This window comes from Gossypium hirsutum, chromosome D05 (assembly GCF_007990345.1).
Source record: "Gossypium hirsutum isolate 1008001.06 chromosome D05, Gossypium_hirsutum_v2.1, whole genome shotgun sequence".
Lineage (NCBI taxonomy): Eukaryota > Viridiplantae > Streptophyta > Magnoliopsida > Malvales > Malvaceae > Gossypium > Gossypium hirsutum.
Window position 1 is genome coordinate 24,271,681 of NC_053441.1, and position 20,430 is coordinate 24,292,110.

The 20,430-nt window shown below is 32.8% G+C and overlaps 3 protein-coding genes across 3 annotated transcripts; 1 reads left to right on the forward strand and 2 right to left on the reverse strand.

Moving 5' to 3' along the window:
• Window positions 1-208: 208 nt before the first annotated feature.
• LOC107914461 (serine/threonine protein phosphatase 2A 57 kDa regulatory subunit B' beta isoform) lies at window positions 209-2,466 on the forward strand. The gene is made up of 2 exons (XM_016843381.2): window positions 209-1,613; window positions 2,024-2,466. The coding sequence occupies exons 1-2, from the start codon at window positions 570-572 to the stop codon at window positions 2,366-2,368; spliced, it is 1,389 nt and encodes a 462-aa protein (XP_016698870.1). The 5' UTR covers window positions 209-569; the 3' UTR covers window positions 2,369-2,466.
• Window positions 2,467-7,344: 4,878 nt separating this feature from the next.
• LOC107914045 (dihydrolipoyllysine-residue acetyltransferase component 5 of pyruvate dehydrogenase complex, chloroplastic) lies at window positions 7,345-14,567 on the reverse strand. Its single transcript, XM_016842764.2, has 6 exons — window positions 13,471-14,567; window positions 12,843-13,034; window positions 12,675-12,762; window positions 7,922-7,992; window positions 7,728-7,811; window positions 7,345-7,630 (listed from the first exon to the last, which is right to left on the reverse strand). Exons 1-6 carry the CDS (start codon window positions 14,317-14,319, stop codon window positions 7,526-7,528), a joined length of 1,389 nt encoding a protein of 462 aa, XP_016698253.1. The 5' UTR covers window positions 14,320-14,567; the 3' UTR covers window positions 7,345-7,525.
• A 1,468-nt stretch (window positions 14,568-16,035) lies between these two features.
• On the reverse strand, window positions 16,036-18,133 carry LOC107914044 (30S ribosomal protein 2, chloroplastic). The gene is made up of 4 exons (XM_016842763.2): window positions 17,678-18,133; window positions 17,446-17,547; window positions 17,049-17,348; window positions 16,036-16,280 (listed from the first exon to the last, which is right to left on the reverse strand). The coding sequence occupies exons 1-4, from the start codon at window positions 17,972-17,974 to the stop codon at window positions 16,242-16,244; spliced, it is 738 nt and encodes a 245-aa protein (XP_016698252.1). The 5' UTR covers window positions 17,975-18,133; the 3' UTR covers window positions 16,036-16,241.
• Window positions 18,134-20,430: the final 2,297 nt, after the last annotated feature.

Genomic DNA, 20,430 nt, shown 5'->3' on the forward strand with positions numbered 1-20,430 from the left:
TTGTTAGTGAGAGGAGTTGGGACAAAAACTGCTTTGATCTTGTAAAAGATCCCGTGTGTTTGATGTTTTGTGATGTATGCATATATGGTCCCAAGCTGCAAAAAGAAATGCTTTGGGCAGTGAGTTGGTGAGCCACATGACCTGCATTGCATAGGGATTTAACTTTGGATGTTGTCCTCTTCTTCATCACCCCCCTAACAAGCTGCTAACTGCCTACAAACTCACTATGCACATAATGAATCACATGAAAGATGATTTGATGAACACCATTAAGATTCCTTCCTTCCTACCTTCATTAATATATATATTTAAATAATTTATTAATGACGGTATACAAATCCTATCATCCATGCATGTTAATCTCATCTCATAGTGAACTTTTATACTATTGGGCGACATTTCAATAGTTTTGTTCATCGGATTTTACAACATTCATTTCTTGTCCATAAATCATATCACTGTCCTTTTGCCTTTTGTTGTTGTTGCTTACTATCTAATACTCTTTCTTTCCTTGGGCCAACAAAGTAACATTAAGAGCAAAAAAGGCCAGCCAAGGAACGGGAAAAACAATGGGCATTCGGAGGGATTCCCCCAAGAACTCACCCAGGAAGAAAACTACTCTCAAGCATCTCTTTGATCTTGATCCCAAGCCTTATGTCGGAAGTCCCTTTCCCAGTCCCCGCCGTGGTGGTGGTGGTACTGATTACGAACACGATGGAATCCTGTCTGCTATCTCTTATTGCACCTCGGTTTTCACTTTCACCGACCCTCAGGAATCGCCTTCGCAGCAAGATCTCAAGCGCCTTAAGCTTATGGATGTTGTCTCTCTGCTCAAATCACCAAAGAAGCCATTGCACGAACAGCTTTTTTCACCTCTAATGTCCATGGTGTCTGTCAATCTCTTCAGGCCACTTCCTCCACCTTCCAAAACTTCCATCGTCTCTGCCTTGCCTGATGATGAAGAACTCTCCACTTTCACACCTCTATGGCCTCACTTGCAGCTTGTTTACGATATTCTCCTTAGTCTTGTTCTTAACGTGGATTCCAAGAAACTTAAAGATTACATCGATCACCAATTCATTCGGAATCTTCTTTACCTGTTTCAATCCGAAGACCCCAGAGAAAGAGAGAGCTTGAAGAACGTTTTCCATCGTATATATTCGAGGTTCACTTCATACAGATCGTTTATGAGGAAAGCTATGAACGAGGTGTTCTTGCATTACGTTTTCGAGACCGAAAAGCATTGTGGGATCGGCGAGCTGCTAGAGATATGGGGAAGCATCATTAATGGCTTCGGTGTTCCGTTAAAGGAAGAGCACAAGCTTTTCTTGATGAGAGTGCTGCTTCCGTTGCATAAGCCTAAGGGTCTGCAGGTTTACCATCGGCAACTAGCCTATTGTGTTTCTCAGTTCGTGCAAAAAGAGCCTGCACTTGGAGGAGTCGTGGTTAGGGGGATTTTAAGGTACTGGCCCATCACTAATTGTCACAAAGAAATTCTACTTATTGGCGAATTGGAGGAGCTCGTTGAGAATATCGATCCCGATCAGTACCGAACGTTGGCTTTGCCGTTATGCTCTCGAATTACGCGATGTTTCAACAGTTGCAACTCACAGGTAAGCTTCATGATGCTACTTCCTCTGCAACATAACTTGAAATTTGATATACAACTAAGGAGAAGTTAAAGAATCAAGTTTGAAAACTGTTTGCCCTTTGTTTCATAGTGGAATCGTTAAGGATCATCATATGAAATCTGTCAAATATTCCGGTTAGGCTTATGGCAGGGGTCTACTCTTGTTTAACAATCAATCTATATAACTCCATCATAAATCCTCAAATATTGGTCCCTATTTACTAATCCATACATGCTTCCAAGCAGACGTTTACCATCAAAGATGGTGGAATGATTTGATTGGAATTTGGAAGGATACTTTAGTTTAAGGATTCAATTGAATGTGGACCATAATTCGGGTACTTCCAGTGAATTTAACCCTTTTTATATACAATTGAAAATCACATGAATCAGGTAGCAGAGCGAGCACTGTATGTGTGGAACAACGAGCAGTTCGTGAAGATGGCATCGGAAGCCATGGAAGAAGTGTTTCCGGTGGTAGTGGAAGGCATGGAGAGGAACCTAAAGCTGCATTGGAGCAAAAGCGTAAAGCAACTAACGGAAAATGTGAAGGCCATGTTGGAAGAAATGGATCCACCCTTATACGATAAGTGCCTCCGAGAAATCCATCACCGGGAATCCGAAGCTCATCGTGAGCAAATCAAGCGCCAACAGAAATGGGATCAAATAGAAACGGCTGCAGCTAAGCACAGCCACTTCCTTCAACCAACAAAAACCATATGTGTTTCTTCCCACTGAATTACAATTTACAAGCTTTGGTTTCACAGCCAACCAATTAACATCAAATCTTAATATATATACACACATATATATAATAAATATATGTGTTTTTGTTATATTTTATTAGATTATGTATGAAGAATTTTGAGCAAATTAAATATATATTGTTATTAATATGATATAAAACATTGGATCCATACAAATTTTTTTGTCGAAATAAACTATATCTATTTTCGATAATTGTGATATTCTCTTTTTGAAGAGGAAAACAAATGGTCATGAAATGCACAATGGATGAAGATCGATCCCTCGACTTCGTGATTAAGGGATGACTTGAGTCTCATAATAATAAAAATATTATTACATATATAAAAATGTTATATAAGTGAATCTCATTAGGGGTGAGCGTTCGATCAAATAGTTGAATTAAGTGAAAAAATTTCGAGTTAACAATTCATATTCTATCATCTAAACTCGATTTGAATTTTTTTAATTGAGTTGAGTAAAATGCAATTTGAGTCAAGTCGAATCAAGTGAATTTGTTCTAGTTAAATTAAAAAATTAAACATCTAAAATTAAAATCTTGTTGTAGTATAACTAATTCTTAAAAACTGTTTCAAAAATAAAAATAAAAATAAATATTTTAACACGATAAACTTGAATCATTCATTAAATTTTTTAGTTCCCAAAATTATTATTTTAGAAAATTTTAAAATTTTGAATTTTCTTCATTTAAAATTTATATGTATATTTTTAAAAAATATAAATTTTAGAATTTTTATAAATATTTTGAAATTTAAAATTTATTTTAATTTTTTTACAATTTATTTAAGAAAGCTCAATTTGTTCATTTTCAAAATTAACAGGGACTAAAGGACTATTTACACCAATTTATTGTTCGAATTGTAAAATTCAATTCGACTCGAACTCGAATTACTTATTCGATTTGACTCGAACAACTCAATTCAATTAACTCGAAATTAATTTTTTTAAAATTTTTTAAATCGAATCGAATTTTGTTCACCTATAAATCTTATAATTATAAAAAATATATATAAATAGTGAGTGAGATTGAGGATAACAACTGTTTTCATTGCAGTGCCAACTTGACGAGATTCCGTAAGTATACATATAATTGGACAGCTATAGAGGTGAAGTGGAGTTGATTTGGTGGTTGACATGTTTCAATTTCATTACTATTTCACAATATTTATAGACCTCAATTAATATTATTTCGTCAACTACTGAAGCCAATAATAGAAAGCTGGTAAAATTTATGACTAGTTACACACTTCCATTGAGTTGTTAACCTACTATCTTATGTAATTTTGTATTAAAATGGTTTTAAATTTAATTATTATTTTTTAATAGTTAAAATTATATATTTTTATTTAATCAAAATTTTGAAAAGATTAAATTATTATTTTTAATTTAAAAAAAACTATAAAGTAAGTTTTCTATTTAGCAAGGGCTTGCCTGCACTTTTCGCTACGCACATAATATAATTTACTTAAAATATATGAAATTATATACATCCTCTAAACATGCAATAATCCTCTTGAAAAAAAATAATTACTCGACTTCAATGAGTTTAATCTATGATACATATATATTTGAGAGAGTTATATTTTCGTAAATGTTTTTGAGTTAAATATGAATTTTTTTTAAAAAAAATAAAGAATCGAAATAATATAAAACATGATAACATAAAACTTAAAACTCTAAAATTTTTTTATTGGTTTGGAAAGATGTTCATATAGGTAGGGATGTCAATTGGGTGGGACGGGTGTGGGGTGCTTCCTCCGCGCCCATCCCCGCTAAGAATTTTCATCTTCATCCCCGCCTTATGACTCGCCAGATTAAAACTATCTCTGTTCCACTATCCACATCGGTCCCCAAACCCACCTAATCCTCCCATATTCGCCCTGCGACCTACTTCATATAATATCTTTATAAGTATCAGCTAAATAAATATAAACTAAATTTTTTATGAAAAAAGTATGAAGTATCTGTCCTCCAGACTCCTACCATATATGTGACATTATTCCAATTGTCACTATTTAAAAAAAAATCATCGCTACCCTTTAATTAATAAATAAAATATAACTTCAACATGGGTTTAAAAAATTCAAAAAATAAAGTCCTTACATAATATCCAAATGCAAACAATGTCTCAAATACATCATAAATGACACAAGTGCAAAAATTAAATACTATTAAGATCATTATTAAATTAATTTTTTATAAATGTTTATTTTTTAAAACATGCTTATTATATTATTCGGGGCAGGTGGGGATGAGGTGAGTGCAAGGTTATACTCGCGCCTGCCCCACCACTCATGGCAAGTATAATTTTTTTCCTCATCCCCGCTCCACCACCCGTGAAACTTGTACCCATCCTAGCCCAATTGAGTGAAAAGTGGGGCGGACCCCACTTGTACATCAAGATTTTCAAATCGAGTGTTTAAATTTACCTGTAATTAAGTGGGTGATGAAGCAATAAATCACGTTTTCAAATCCAATTTGAAATTAAGAGAAGAAAATGAATTCATCAAACCAAAAAAGAAAATTTTACAGCAACACAAAAAATAGGGAAATACTAAAACTGATTTGGGAAAAGGAGAAGAAAATAGGTGAAATTAACTTGGAAAAAATTGAAACCTCAAGAAAATGGTCTCTTTTTGTATATGATATCATGAGAATTCAACATTAAATAAATGAGTCAGTATTTTTTACAATGATATTTTTTTTATTCCATAAACATCCTTAAAAAATTGACATATATATATTTAATATTTTACTATATTCTCATAGGACATTTACCATGAGAGAAGCAATGAGATCAACCTCTTTTAAATATACAACATTGATTCACGCAATGCAATAGAGTTGGGCTTTCATGCGGATCCGAATGAATCATCTTTTCTATGGAGGTAAATCCTTGTCTGTTAGGCAAGAGGATAGCAAGTTACAAATTCTATTTCGGTAGGACGTGTATTTTTATTAATATGAAATTCATAAATGAAGTAATTAATCTTGATGTGTTATCATTATTTTGTTTGTAGTGACAAATTTTGTATATGTTTCATAAAGGGCCGTGGAAACACATAAGAACTCTTAAATGGAACTGGAAAAAATATGTAACTCCAATTCCTTTTGAAATGGTAAGATCTCTAGCGCAAGAAGAAGGGGTTGATCCGTATCATCTTGGTTCTACCCCGTGGAAACGCTCTTTAATGGAACTTTAGCTTTAGCCGGTCGTGACCAAGAAACCATTGGTTTCGCTTGGTGGGCCGGGAATGCTCGGCTTATCAATTGATCTAGTAAATTATTGGGGGCTCATGTAGCCCATGCCAGATTAATCTATTCTGAGCTGGAGTAATAAACCTATTTGAAGTGGTTCATTTTGTCCCAGAAAAACCCATGTACGAATAAGGATTAATTTTCATACTTTGTATCTGGTGTACTTCACTTAATTTCCTTTACTGTATTGAGTTTTGGCTTGATTGTGGAATTTAAAAACCCCATTAATAATGCACTAAATATTTTCTCTAAATAATTAAGTAAACAGAGAAAGAGACAATTTAAAGAGATTGGCAACAACAAATTGGAGGAGAGATGAGAGAGAGGAGCTCGGATGGCGGTGATAATAGGGGATGAGAAGAGAAGATATAGTGAGAAAAAGGAAATTTTAACAAAAAATATAAAAATAACTTACTAGAAATAAGTAATTTATTTTCATTTAATTAAATTATATATTTTCTAATTTTAATTTTAACTTAAAAAAATTGACCCTGCCCCATTTTAATGTCTGTTTGAGTTTTGGACCAAAAGTTGTAACGGAGGCAAAGTTCAAAGTATCAATGTAGAATAAAAAAAGTTAGATACTAAAATGAGAAAATATGTATAGTTTGAGGGTTAACTGTCAATAAAGCTTAAAATTAAAGTAAATTTTTTTTTATATATTTTCACAATTTTTTATACAATTAATCTTTTAACAATCTAATTATTATATTAATATAATATAATTGTACTTATCATGCAATAAATTTTCGAATTGATCTTATATCTTTACCATATTAATAAAAAATATTGTTTATATATTGAATGGTTGAAAGCTTTTTTTTATATAAAATAAATAGTTAAAAAAATTTTAATTGCACCACATTTGATATGTATGGTTTATATAAATGAAAAATATAACGTACAAAAGGTTAAAAATGTACACAAAACAAAATAATTTTAGATTTTGAATTTTGTAATTGACTTTTGAAGGGTAATTAAGGTATTGCCATCATTTTTTTTTATTTTGGGAAAAATAATTATATTAGGTTGAAAATGATTGATTTAATTTATATATATTCAAATAAGTTTCAATATAATGGTTGAAATTACTATTGTCTAAGTTATCTTTACTCCTATTTTTTTATTATGTTAAATTAATTATATTTTATAACAAATTCAATAACATGCCTTCAGGGCAAACATCTATCTAGTTCAGCTAATAGTCAATGGCCAAAAAGTAGTAACTGATCAACATTTGAATTATTAATTATTAAAAAATTAATTAAGTTATGACTTTCTGGTTGTGTGTTCATTTTTTTAAAAAAATAGTGGAGTTTTTGAATTACAGTTGTACCAAAATATTATCAATAATATTTAAGGAAAAAATTCTCAAAATGTTAAATGTTAATCAGAAAAAAAAATTCAGTAATACGATTATTGATAAAATTAATAAAAAAATCCAATTGACCTTTGATAAAATATAAATCATTTATATAATAAATATTTAGCAGATCAAAATCCCCCTTTCCTTGATAAAAAATTTAAATGAAATTAATAAAATAACATATAATCACTTAAAAATAAATAAAATATTCTAAAATGAAAACACTATTATTATATAAAAATAACTTTTTAAACTTAAATAATTGAATTTGATTGCTTGCGTAAGTAATCATCCATTGAACCGAATAATGATCCAAATACGATCAGAAAACAAACGGAAACTTTATAATTAATAATAGAAAGGGTGAAGTAAAGAAAAAAAAAGGAGTGGATAAAGTCGAGTAAGTATAGAAATGTGTCTTGTTCTCAACTGGATAACGCCTAAAAATTTTCATCTCTAGTGATTTCAAAAACAGGGAGCATGCTACAAACACAAATTGTCCCACACTAGAAGGTAAGATCTTTAGGATCCTCCACAATCTTAGCCAGTGTTTGCAAGAATGCAGCTAGATCAGCACCATAGATCACTCGGTGATCGGCCGTCACATTTACCTGCAATGTTCAACAGTATCTCATTTTATTCTATGATGGAACCGGGCAAAGTTTAGTTTTTTCTCCATTTCTGTTATAAAAGCCATATTTTCATTACCTGCATTTGGTTCTTCATGCCAATGCGGCCATCCTTGCTAGCCACCACGGTGGGCTGAGAAGCTCCAACCGCCATAATTGCTCCCTGCACACCCACATGATTAGATAAAATATCCACAGATTCCCAGCAGATCTTACTGTGTTCTAGAGACTCCGGCAAAAGGAGAAATATTAATAATTAAGAAACAAACTTACAGTTCCAGGTGGCAGAATGGCATCAAACCGGTCCACACCAAACATCCCAAGGTTAGACAGGGTGAAAGTACCTGCAAAAGAAGCAAACATCGGCAAAAATGAAATCAGATTAATGGCGGCTTAAAAAAAACACTTCTAACTCCAAAAGTACTTTTGAAAGAAAAACTGTGAAGAACAAGCTGAAAAAGAACTTTAAGCACTTCTGAAAAGGAGCTGAAAAGGAGAAGTTAAAAGTTTTAACTTTTCGTCTCTCAAAAGCACTTTTAGTACTTAATTACCTTTTCACCCCTCCAATAACATAGTATTTTCTTTTTTTTCTTGGTGCTTAATTACAAATGTGTTAAAAATTATTAATTAAAAATAAAAAATATTTTTTAAAATACTAATTACAAATATTTAATGGTTATATTTAAATATTTAAAATATAATTTATATATTCTAATTAAATTTTATAAATAATTAATATTTATTGTTTAAAAATATTTAAAATTTATATTTCATATATTAAAATATTAACAAGAAGTTATAATAATTTTTTTATATTCTTACTAAAATATAATAATATTAACTAATTTAAATATTATTTAAATGCATATTTGTTACTTATAATATGTCTAAAATGGACATTTTATTTTTCAAAAGCACTTTTTGACAGCAATGCTAAACACTCAAATTTTAAACTAAACTTTTCAAAAGCACTTCTCATCCACAGCACTTTTCCACAGCACTTTTCAAAAGCAATGAAGAACCGGCCTAAGTAGAGGCCTCAGCTACGTTGAAAGCATATTAGAGCAGAAACTATATATTAACCATGACTTTATGAGAAACAAGAATAATAGGGCAAAAACCAGAGGTAAACATACAGGCCAAACTCCTAGATGGTATTTAGTAGCATAGGGCTGGAAGGCTTATGGGTACATTAAAAAGAGGGGGGGTGTTAATTACAAATTTTTCAGCAACCATAGACCATAAATTCCAGTTATTATATATCAAACACACATACAAACAATTATTGCATTAAAATTATCCACTACAATTCAAGATTGTACAAGATCCATCAAAATACTGTGTAAACTTATAATCAGTCACTACAAGCAGGACTAGAAGGATTTCCAATCATCCTAACATTAACATGCCTAGGATTTGTCCAGACTTTGAATTTGGTGATGATGGATGATATCAAGCTTATTGTAGGAATAACTAAACTTCAACATATTTTAAAGAATTCAATAGTAGTTTCTAGAATCAACTACGCATAAATAGATAAAAGGGCAAAGAAAGTTAACAACACAAGGGTTTCTTCTTTTCTCATTAAGCATAGTCAAAATTGAAACGGTTCTAGGGCAAGTTAACATGTGGGCAACTAAGGGGAAGAAAAAGATAACAAGAATGGGAGCTCTAGGGAGAGAGATTCTTGGCACACAAGAAGCAGTAAATTTGAAGTTATCTTTTACTAGTTAAGGGTGAGCAAAACTTGATTCGAGTCGAAAAAATCGAAACAAAATTTAAATTCCGAGTTAATCGATCGAGTCATTTGAGTCAACTCGAATAAGTAATTTGAGTCTTGAGTTTGAGTTAAATTTTACAATTCGAATAACTCAAATAATTCAAATAACAAATTGCTGTAAATATCCCTTTGATCCCTATCAATTTTGAAAAAAAGCAAATTGATCTCTCTCTCAATAAAAATTACAAAAAATTTTAAAATAATTTTCAAAAATTCAAAATATTTATAAAAATTTCAAATTTTATATTTTTTTAAAAAAATTTAAAAAAAATCTAAAGATTATATAAAGAAAGTTAAAATTTTTAAAATTTTCTAAAATAATAATTTTGGGACCTAAATAAGTTAATTATTATCACACTAAAGTTTTTTTTTTAATTTTGTTTTGGAAAAGTTTTCAAATATATATTGTTTCAAATTTATGTGCTCTAACATGAAATTAGTTATGATATAGCAAGATTTTAATTTGAGATGTTAATTTTTTAATTTAACCCAAATAATTTTACTCGATTCGAAAAAAATTCAAATCAAGTTAGGATGATAAAATAGGACCCGTCAACTCAAAAATTTTGTCACTTGATTCGATTGAACGCTCATCTCTATTTTCTAGAGTGATCAAGGACTTAATCATAAAGAAATTGTATGCTCAGTATCCTGCTGGTGAAATCTAGATCTATAATTCCTGGAAGTATATTTGATATTGTTCCAATTACTCGGAGTCTCAAGTTTAGGCAAAAACTTAAGCAAGAACATTGTTTCATTTACTTGCTAGTGGATTTGTTGCTAATTTACCTATCGTTTTCCCCCTCTACGCTAAAATGTTTTCAATGCAAACTTGGTATTTTTCCTTGGTTCTTAACAGCATCCAGTGACTTGGAATTGAATCCGATCAACTGATATTAGAGCTCTTGGATAGGCAAAAGCCAATGGATAGTGCTAGAAGGTCCATAATTGAACTGGCTTTAATGAATAACTTAATTTGAAAGACAATGACGGGGGATCTCATCTATTTTAGAGACTGGTATGGTCCAACACTGTTTTGCTATGTGCAGATAAGAAATGGGAGAAGCTGCTTAGGAAAATTATTGGCATCATTGACAGAAATTAGTCTGGTTATCATTTCCGAACAAGACTAGTGTAACTGAACTTCTCAAAATTTGGAGGCAATTTATGAGAGGAAAAGTGCATAGAACAAAGTCTTCATGTTAAGAAGGCTTGCTAATTTAAGTACAAGGAGTGACAATGTAGTTGAGAACTAGATGTGTTTCAGGATCTTGTCAGTAAGCTTTCCATTAGGAATATAGTGTTTGATAATGAGTAGCACACAGTCTCTCTTGAATTCTCAAACAGATAGTAAAACTAAATAAATAAATAAAAGGCAAGAGAAGGGTGTCGATCATGGACAAGCCCTTGTCACTGAAGATAGGGGTTGAGGGGAGAACAATGGACCTAGAAATTCCAATAAGTCTTGATGAAGGTCTTTGTCCAGGAAAAAGGCCAGTGTGTTTACAGCAAGAAACCTCGTTATTTGGAGAGAAACCATAGGATCTTGGAGCAAGAGTGGAAAGGTGAAAAGAGTTGGAAAAAGGTGGATGATGAAAAATATAGGATTGTGAAGCAAGACGAAAAGGTTAAAAGAATTAGAAACAGGGGGATGCTGAGAGCACTGCTGTGGCTGCTACAATGTTAGGTGATGATTCAGTTACACCAATTTGTGCAAGTGGTAGTAGTGATCGCGAGGATCTGAATGTTGAGTAGATTGCTGCTTTGGCAGCCTTGCATGACTCTTTTGCCAAGAGAGAGCTCTTTGCTTCCTATAAAGAAGTTGACTTATATGAGGGGTCTAAGCTTCCTATAAAGAATACTTATAAGAGAGCTCTTCACTGCTTAGGAGTTGTGAAGATAGGAAATAAAAGAAAACCTTGCACTGCAGCAGCTTCCTTGGCCAGTTGGTTGCTGACATGTCAAAATATTAACCAACAACGAGGAATGAAAAAACAGGGTGACATTCACGAGAAGCAAATTCAAGTGGAACTGGACTAGATAACTCATGAAAGAAACCCTAGCGTTGCAGTAACTTCACTGCAAAAACTGAAATTTTTATATGGACTATATATAATATGATGAAAACCAAAATAAAGAATTGAGATTTCCTATGGCTTGTCTCTTTCTACGCCAATTTCATATATTTTCCTTCAAATTTTTCCTTCTTCCTCATTTCACTTCTCTATATCTGATTTCCATTTCTTATTATGCATCACTTTAAGACTGCGCAAATGATAAATATAGACCATATAGTTAGTATTTTTAGCCCAAGCAATGAGAAAGAAGGGAAAATTAATAAAAACTAATAAAGAAGAGCCAAGAGAAAAAATGAAACAGAAGAGCCAAACTTATGCTCTACCTTAACTAAATCAAGAAAAGTGAGATCCGACTACCTATCATAACTAGAGCATTGACCTCATTGGACTATGCGTACTCTTTGTTGAGTTGCGTAAACACTTTTCAAATATGAATTGAATTTAAGTTCCAGAGATACTTCAAAATAATTTTGCATGAAAAATTGTCTGCATGAAATTGCATGAGAAATTTCTACTCATTCACTGCTCAAGTCAAAACGTCCAACTGGGTATGACAAATATGCCTTACATTAGACAGTGACAAAAGAAAGAATTACTTTGATAGATAGAACAGTCAATAATATTGCAACAAATAATCAAACTTGAATGTTTGAATTTGTAAATTAAGGAGCTAGTTGTTCCTAAAGAAGCTAAAAGATGGAAAAGTGACATATTGGTGGCCTATCAGCTAACTCTTTAGTCTGAACATTAACAAACAGTTTCATATTCTTAAGTTTAAACCTGATGTTTAAAGTTCAAAACATTCTCAGTTACATGCGTGGGAAATTGTAAGACCCTAGCAGATTGTCGTGTTAAATTATTTAAGACATTAAACTGCCCTGGCATAAAGGTTAAAGAATGCCCATAAGTATAACAAGTACTTTCTGAAACCTCATGATTTTTACAAGCATAATCATCCAAGTAAGACTTCAAAATTCCACTAACATTTTCCACTTATTCTGCTACTTCTTATCCAATATTTCCGACAACCAAGTACAAAAATATTCATCCCCTTGAAAATTTATAAGCATTTCAAATCAACATAAGAGATAGGCAAACAGCATGACACCAAAGAAGATTCCAGCATCTATATCATCAAGCTGAACAATGCTAACATGAAATAACATACCTGTATTATATTCATGAGGTTGCAGTTGCTTGGCCCGTGCCTTATCAACCAACTCTTTCCACTTTCTTGACAATGTATAAATGTCAACCTAAAATACAAAGAAATAAAGCCCTTAGAACATAGTTACAATCATATAATGTCAGAATCCAAAAGTAGAATAATGAAAACCTTATCAGCATCTTGTAGAACCGGTGTAATCAACCCTCCATCTATAGCTACAGCAACAGCAATATTGATGCTACTATTGTATGTAAAGCTGTTGCCATCCCTACAGCAGGAGTTCACCACTGGATGTTGAACCAATGCAAGTGCAGTTGCCTTTGCAAGCAATGCTGTCATTGTTACACCCTTGGACTTGATCTGAACAAAAAATTACAACTTATATCAACCAATTTTCACAAACAAATGAAAAGCAACTCGATAAGTACAACATAACAGTACTATTCATCTACAATGTACAAACGAGTTTAGAATAAATACATCTTTTCCAGCAAAATGTCCCAAAAATATTCTAAAGACCCTAAATCAGGAAAAGTTTCTTTTATTCAAGTTTTCTAGTGTAAGGATTTCTTTTTTTGGAAGGCTTATAATGCCTGAAAATATATTTAATTTAAGCTCTAGAAAAGTCATCTTCTTTCATATGACATTGTCAAGAATTCACCATTTCGAACTAAATGCACTATCTTAAGTCCTATGCCTACCATCCATGACATCATAAAATTATAAAATGATTCGAAGTACAAAAACAAAAGATTGTTATCATTTTAAAGCACCTTAACAAAACAAGCAGCTTTACCTTTTTGTACAAGGCATCAAGTGCATTTGTGGTGATGGTGTACCCAACTCGGAACGTAGGCACTGACAAGCTCTCGACCATATTCCTACTCACAGCACCCTGCATTGTGGTAAAAGGAACCACTGTTCCCAATTCAATCCCAGGAGCCACAGGATCTGGCTTCGCCGGAGAAGCAGCCACCGGTACTGCTACCGCAGCTGCCTCGACGTCCTTAGCCACAATCCTCCCCAATGGTCCACTCCCCACCACTGTTCCCAAATCCACCTTCAACTCCTTAGCCAATTTCTTGGCATACGGCGAGGCAACTATCCTCTTCCCTCCTTCCGAAGCCGGATGCACGGCGGACCCCAAAGTTACAGCCTTTGCGACCGGAACTGATGGAGCAGCAGCAGCAGCCGGAACATCCGGAGCCGCCTCTTCAATTTGCTTTGGCTTTTCTTCTACTACCTGAGGAGTGCTACTCGAAGAAGACTGCGATTTAGCTTTGGCTTCAGAGATCTCGTCTTCAGTCTCAGCCAAGAGGGCGATTGCAGAACCGACGGGAGCAACGCCGCCTTCCTCCACCATAATAGCGGCGAGGAATCCCTCGTGGAAACTCTCGACGTCCATGTCAGCCTTGTCGGATTCCACAACAACAACGCTCTCCCCTTTAGACAACTTGTCCCCTTCCGACTTCATCCAAGACACGATCTTACCTTCCGTCATTGTAGAGCTGAGTGCGGGCATGAAAATCTCTCGTATCTTGGCCTTCACTTGAAGGGATTGAGACTTCCCTTTGGAACCGGAAATGGAGGGCCGGCGAAGGGAAGAAGTAGAAGGAAGGAAAGAAGTCTGTAGAACGTTAGCCATTGAAGGAAGGAAATGAGAAGAAAGGGGAGGAAAATTGAAAGGAAATATGTTGGTTGTTGATGTTACTATAGCTTAGCTGAAAGTTTAAAGCCTAAAAAAGTTCCTCGAAAGCATCGAAACGAAACAACGAAAGAATGGGCGGAGGATTCAACCCAACCAAACTAAACCCAACTCAACCGCTGGTTCTCAAACTTCACTCGCCTCGCGTGTCTTTACCTTCTATTTTTTCTTCCCATTTACACTAATACTAGTTGGAAACTAATTTGACCTTAAATTTTAATTTCTTTACAATGTTAATATTTCCACACTTAACATTAATCATATCAACCTTAATGCTTGAATTCAATCCCATCCATTGAATTGTATTTGACAAATTAGACAAGTTCACATTTAAGACTAAATTTATTCTATTAACAAAATCATACAAAAATCAAACCTAATAATATTATAATCAACTTTCATCAAACCCGAAAAGTTGAATTACACACTAAAAAATCACTTTTGGGTACCAAAATATATAACTTTTGTCTAATACAAAACTTCTATCAAATTGACAAAAAATAACATAGGTACCATATCAGGAAAAAAATGTCAAACTCATATATCAAATGATATATTAAGCCAAATAAAAAGTATTCAAACTTAGAAAGATTACAATTTTATATTTTAGTACTATAATTAAAAATATAATTATTATATTGAATCCTAATCTTAATTTTTATTAGCATATGTAAACTCTCAAATGCAACCTATGGATATATTTAGGCCTGATTTGATAATTTATTGAGAAGTTTAATTTATTAAACATTAATATTTTTTGCAGTTTAATTTTTTTAAATGTGTGATAACAAATATGGAAAACCATTTGATTTAATTTTTCAATGAAAAATATAAGTAAATAAGGAGTGATTAATCACTTGATGAATTGAAGATAATCAATTTATCCTTTAAATTACAAATCAATTCACAAAATATAAATGAGTTGTTTTATTATTAGTTTGGATATAGTTAAAAATACTTTTTTAATTATGATATTTTTATATTCAACACTTTAACTTTTCCTAGTCATTTTTTAAAATTCAAATTCAAATTTATAGAAAAATATAAAATAAGATTTTCCAATTTTAACAATTACATTTATCAAACAATAAATAAATTATATTGGCCAAACAATTTTTACAATTCATGCTCAATACTTGTTAAATTCAATATTAAAATTTCAACACTTAATTTTTACATTTTGACATATATGCTGGAAAAGAAAGTTAATTTTTTTTAATTTAGAGAAATAGACCATTTTTTGAAAAGAGAGTGGAAAAACACGTCCGGCTAGACACGTTTTCTTTGTAATTATCGAAAAGCGCTTCCAACTGGACACACTTTTCCTAGCATGTCATAAAAAGCTCGTCCAGCTAGACGCGTTTTTACACCCTCTTTCTAAAATTGACCTATTTTCCTAAATCTTGAAAAAAACAACCTATTTGGCCAATTAAAAAACCCCTGCATGTTTAGCTTATTTAGCCTAGTGATAAATCTTTTAGGAAATTACTTGACATTTGACCAACTATTAAATTAAAAAAGAAAATAATAATAATTAAATATGTATAAATAAATATAGTCCTTTTTTCTTCTGAGAAACATTTCAAATTCACTTTGCTAAAGCCTAAAAATGGGAGGAGGCACAGCAGAAGATAAAGGATATAGGGAGAAATGAGATGGTATAATATGCATCAGATTCAGCTTCCCAAATGAAAAAGTGTTTATCCTCTTTCTCCTTTTCCAGTTCAACAAATTAAGCTTCAGCCTCCTATAATTACAACAACCTCATAAGTTGAGTGATTGTCCATTCAACAGAAACAAAACAACTACCCTACTTTGCAATGAATGTGAAATGGATACAGGATGAGATGGAGCACCGCATTTTATGCCTTGTTTACACGAATTTCTTCCCCCTCCAACATCTGCAACCACCAACCCTTGTATATCAGTAATACTTACATTGCTCATTTCCCACAAAACCGATATTACTCGAATTCAGGTATGACCCTGTGAGTATCCTTAAAGTTCTTTCATGTATTTGAAGGTCATATCTCTATAATCATTTATGGGACATGAATACTTCAAGAAAAATGAAGAGTGTGAGCAAACAGAGCTAGAAACACACAAGTAGAAATAGTGAGAAGTAAAGAGTCCAGAACATACAATGTATAAGTAGAACTAAATGAGCACACATGACTTCCAAGAATGAAACAACGGATGAATATTTTGACAGATTCAGACTATCAAATGAAACCAAAAAGTTCGATCATTAAAAAGGAAATCACAACCTATGTTGCTCGGACTCAGATGTGTCACAGACAAGTATTTAAACGATTTTTTCGGATCATACTCTTAGACACATGTCTGGATATTGGACACGAATACTATAAAGGAAAACGCAGTGTCAGAGCAACATAGAATTGCAACTACCAAGCTAATTGCAGTCACCAACAAATCAATACTTCCCCTCAAACATGAAAGAAAATGCTGCAAAAACACTTCACAACAGGATCGGATATTCAGATGTAAAAGGCCTCTCATTCAAAAGATCTAAACTTACTCGTAATAACAATAAGAAGAACGAACAGGATTTCATAAACATTAAAAAGAAAAACTGTCACTGAAACCATTGCATACAACAAGGGTGTATATTGCAGAAGCAAAGGCAAAATAAGTGGTGAACAACTTACAGCATTGTTAAAAGAATTGATGGCAGCTTCAACTTCCTCATCTGAAGAGAATGATACAAACCCAAATCCCCCTGATTTGGAGGACCCCGGGACCCGTGAAACCTTGGCGCTCATTACCTTCCCTTTCTCAGAAAAAAACTTCTTTAGTGTCTCTGAAGTTACTGTCTTCGCAAGGTTTCCCACATAAACTTTATGCGGGCTATCAATGAACTGGGAATCCTCCGCCTGAAGGAGAGACAAATCCACTTGTGCCAGAGGCTTTTCGGTGATGTTTACCTTGATCTCCCGCCCTCCAATTTGCTGCAATACATGAAAGAATAAGAAAAAAAACACCATGAAAACCAGATACCTCAACATATGTGCTACGTTTCCTCGTATATGAGGGGTTTGGGCTTACAGTGCCATTTAGTTTCTCGATTGCCGCATTAGCATCCTCCACGGTTTTCATGGTAACAAAAGCAAATCGGCGGCTCCTTCCAGAGTACTTATCATACATCACCTGCAATTTTACATCCATACGAAAAGCAGCATTTTCAGAAAGGCTTTAAAACCCTTTTTCTCTTATTGTTAAGCGATGTTATAAATTATAAAAAAAGGAAAAGAAATAAAAAAAGAAAGGAAGGAAGCACCTCTGCTTTTTCAACAGCGCCATGTTCCTCGACAATCTTTGTCAGCTCGTCATTTTTCAAATTTCTGGGTATGTTGCCAACGTAAAGCCTCCTGGCGGCCTCGGAAGAAGGGGAGGCCACCGTTGCGGTTTGCTCTTCTGCCGCGACAAACAACCTTAATTTTCTGGGACGTGAACTCAAGGTGAGATTTTTAGGCAAACTGGGTTGGAGGAACTGGAGCAAGTGTTGGTTTGATTGGGGTTTGAAGGAGAGCTTAGTGAGATATGGGGGTAATATTAGAGATGACATTGAAGCCATTTTTCTCTGCTTGGGATAAGAAAATTAGTATTGAGGGAAAGAAAGGAAGAGTAAGAGCGGGGGTTTTATCGCATTATCCACTTAGGGGCTTTGGCTGTCACTCACCTGCGGGTAGCTATATGCCCTGGCTTCAATTTGGGCTTAAGATCTGCTCTATTTTATTTAGAGTTGTTCATGGCCGGATTTGAGCTTTAATAAAATTTTAGGTCGATTTTTAAGTTTGGGCTTGACTTGTTCTAAAAAATGGATTTAATTTTTTGTTCAAGTTTAATTCGGATAAAAATCTTAAAACTTTAACTTAGTCTGGTTAGTATTTTTTTTAATTTTATTTTTTATATAAAAAATTAAATATATAATACACTAAAAATATTAAAATTGTTATAAAATAAAAACAGACGGAAAGAACAAAAAAAATATGAAAGCAATAAAGAATGTACTTTATTGATCAAATGGATGATTTACAATGTTTTATCAGAGTCTATATTTATATGCATAAGAAATATAAAAGAAGTAAATATCTAATTCTAATAACTATTAGAATTTAAAGTACATTAAAAATTTATCTTAATTATGATGGACATCCACTTAATAAGATATTCATAGCACTCCCCCTTGGATATCCACTGGTAGATAATGTGTCTCGTTAAAATTTTATTAGGAAAATTCCTGTAGGATAAAAAACCTAATGAAATAAAAAGAGTACACAATCTTCTACTACAAGCTGCCTCGTTAAAAACCTTTACCAGGAAAACCCAAAGGGATAAAACTTTAGTTAAAGGAAAAGAGAACAACTTGTTTTTAGACTCCCCTTGATGGCAACATTATATTACATCTTTGAGTCGACACATTCCAATCTTGTGTAGTAGTCTTTCAAATGTTGAAGTTGGCAATGCCTTAGTAAAAAGATCTGCTAATTTATCACTAGAACGAATTTGTTGAACATTTATATCACCTATTTTCTCAAGATCATGGGTGAATAATAATTTTGGTGAAATATGTTTCGTTCTATCTCCTTTGATGTAACCACCCTTCAATTGAGCTATACATGTTGTATTATCTTCATATAGGATAGTTGACATCTTTTCTGTAAAGGCAAATTACATATCTTCTGGATATGTTGGGTTAATAACCTTAGCCAAACACACTCTTGACTTGCCTCATGCATTGTAATTATTTTTGCATGATTGAAGAAGCGGCAAGTAATGTTTGCTTTGTTGACGCCATGATATGGAAGTACCCCACATGTAAATAAATATCCTGTTTAAGATCAACCTTTATGTGGATCTAATAAGCATTCAACATCAGCATAGCCAACTAATAGGGATTTTGAATCATTTGAATAAAATAACCTCATATCAATGGTCCCTCTGAAATATCTAAATACATGTTTAATTCAATTCCAATGTCTACATGTTAGAGAAGAACTAAATCTTGCTAACAAGTTTACAACGAAAGTTATATCAAGTCTTGTGCTGTTTGCAAGATACATCAATGCCCTTATGGCACTTAGATATGACACTACAGGACCAATAAACTCTTCAACATTCTCGCGATGACGAAATTAATCTTTATTCACATCTAACGATCGTACAACCATTGAAACACTTAATGGGTGTGCTTTATCCATGTAAAATTTCTTTAATATCTTTTCCATATAAGTTTATTAATGAACATAAATTTCATCTTTTAAATGTTCGATTTGTAATCCAAGATAAAACTTTGTTTTTTCAAGATCTTTCATTTCAAATTATTTCTGAAAATAATTTATTGTATTTTGAAACTCTTCAGGAGTTCCAATAATATTTAGACCATCAACATAATCAACAATTATCACAAAATCTGATCCAAACCTTTTTATAGACACTTGGACAAATTGGATCGTTTTTGTAACCTTTTTTTAACAAGTTTTCATTAAAAAGATTGTACCACATACATCTAGATTATTTTATTCCATATAAACTTTTCTTTAATCTAATCGAGTAATTTTCTCAGGAAACTTTATCTCTTTTTAGGGTTTTAAATCCTTCAGGGATTTTCATATAAATTTAACTATCAAGTGTACCATATAAATAGGATGTAACAACATCCATTAGATGCAAGTTAAGATATCTAAACGTGATAGCATCCACCACAAGAGAATATATCTCTTCATAATCAATGCCGAGCCTTTGCGAAAATCCTTGTGCTACAAGGCGAGCTTTATATCTTACGACTTCATCAATTTCATTTTGTTTTCACACAAATACCCATTTATATCCTATCGACTTTTACACATTTAGGTGTTTGGACTACAGGTCCAAAAACTTCACGTTTAGAAAGTGAACTCAGTTCTGCTTGAATTGCATCTTTCCATTTTGGCCAATCTTTTCTATTTTTACATTCCTTAGTAGATTTAGGCTCAAGATCTTTATTTTCTTTTATTATTTTAATAGCAATATTATAAGCAAAATTGTTGT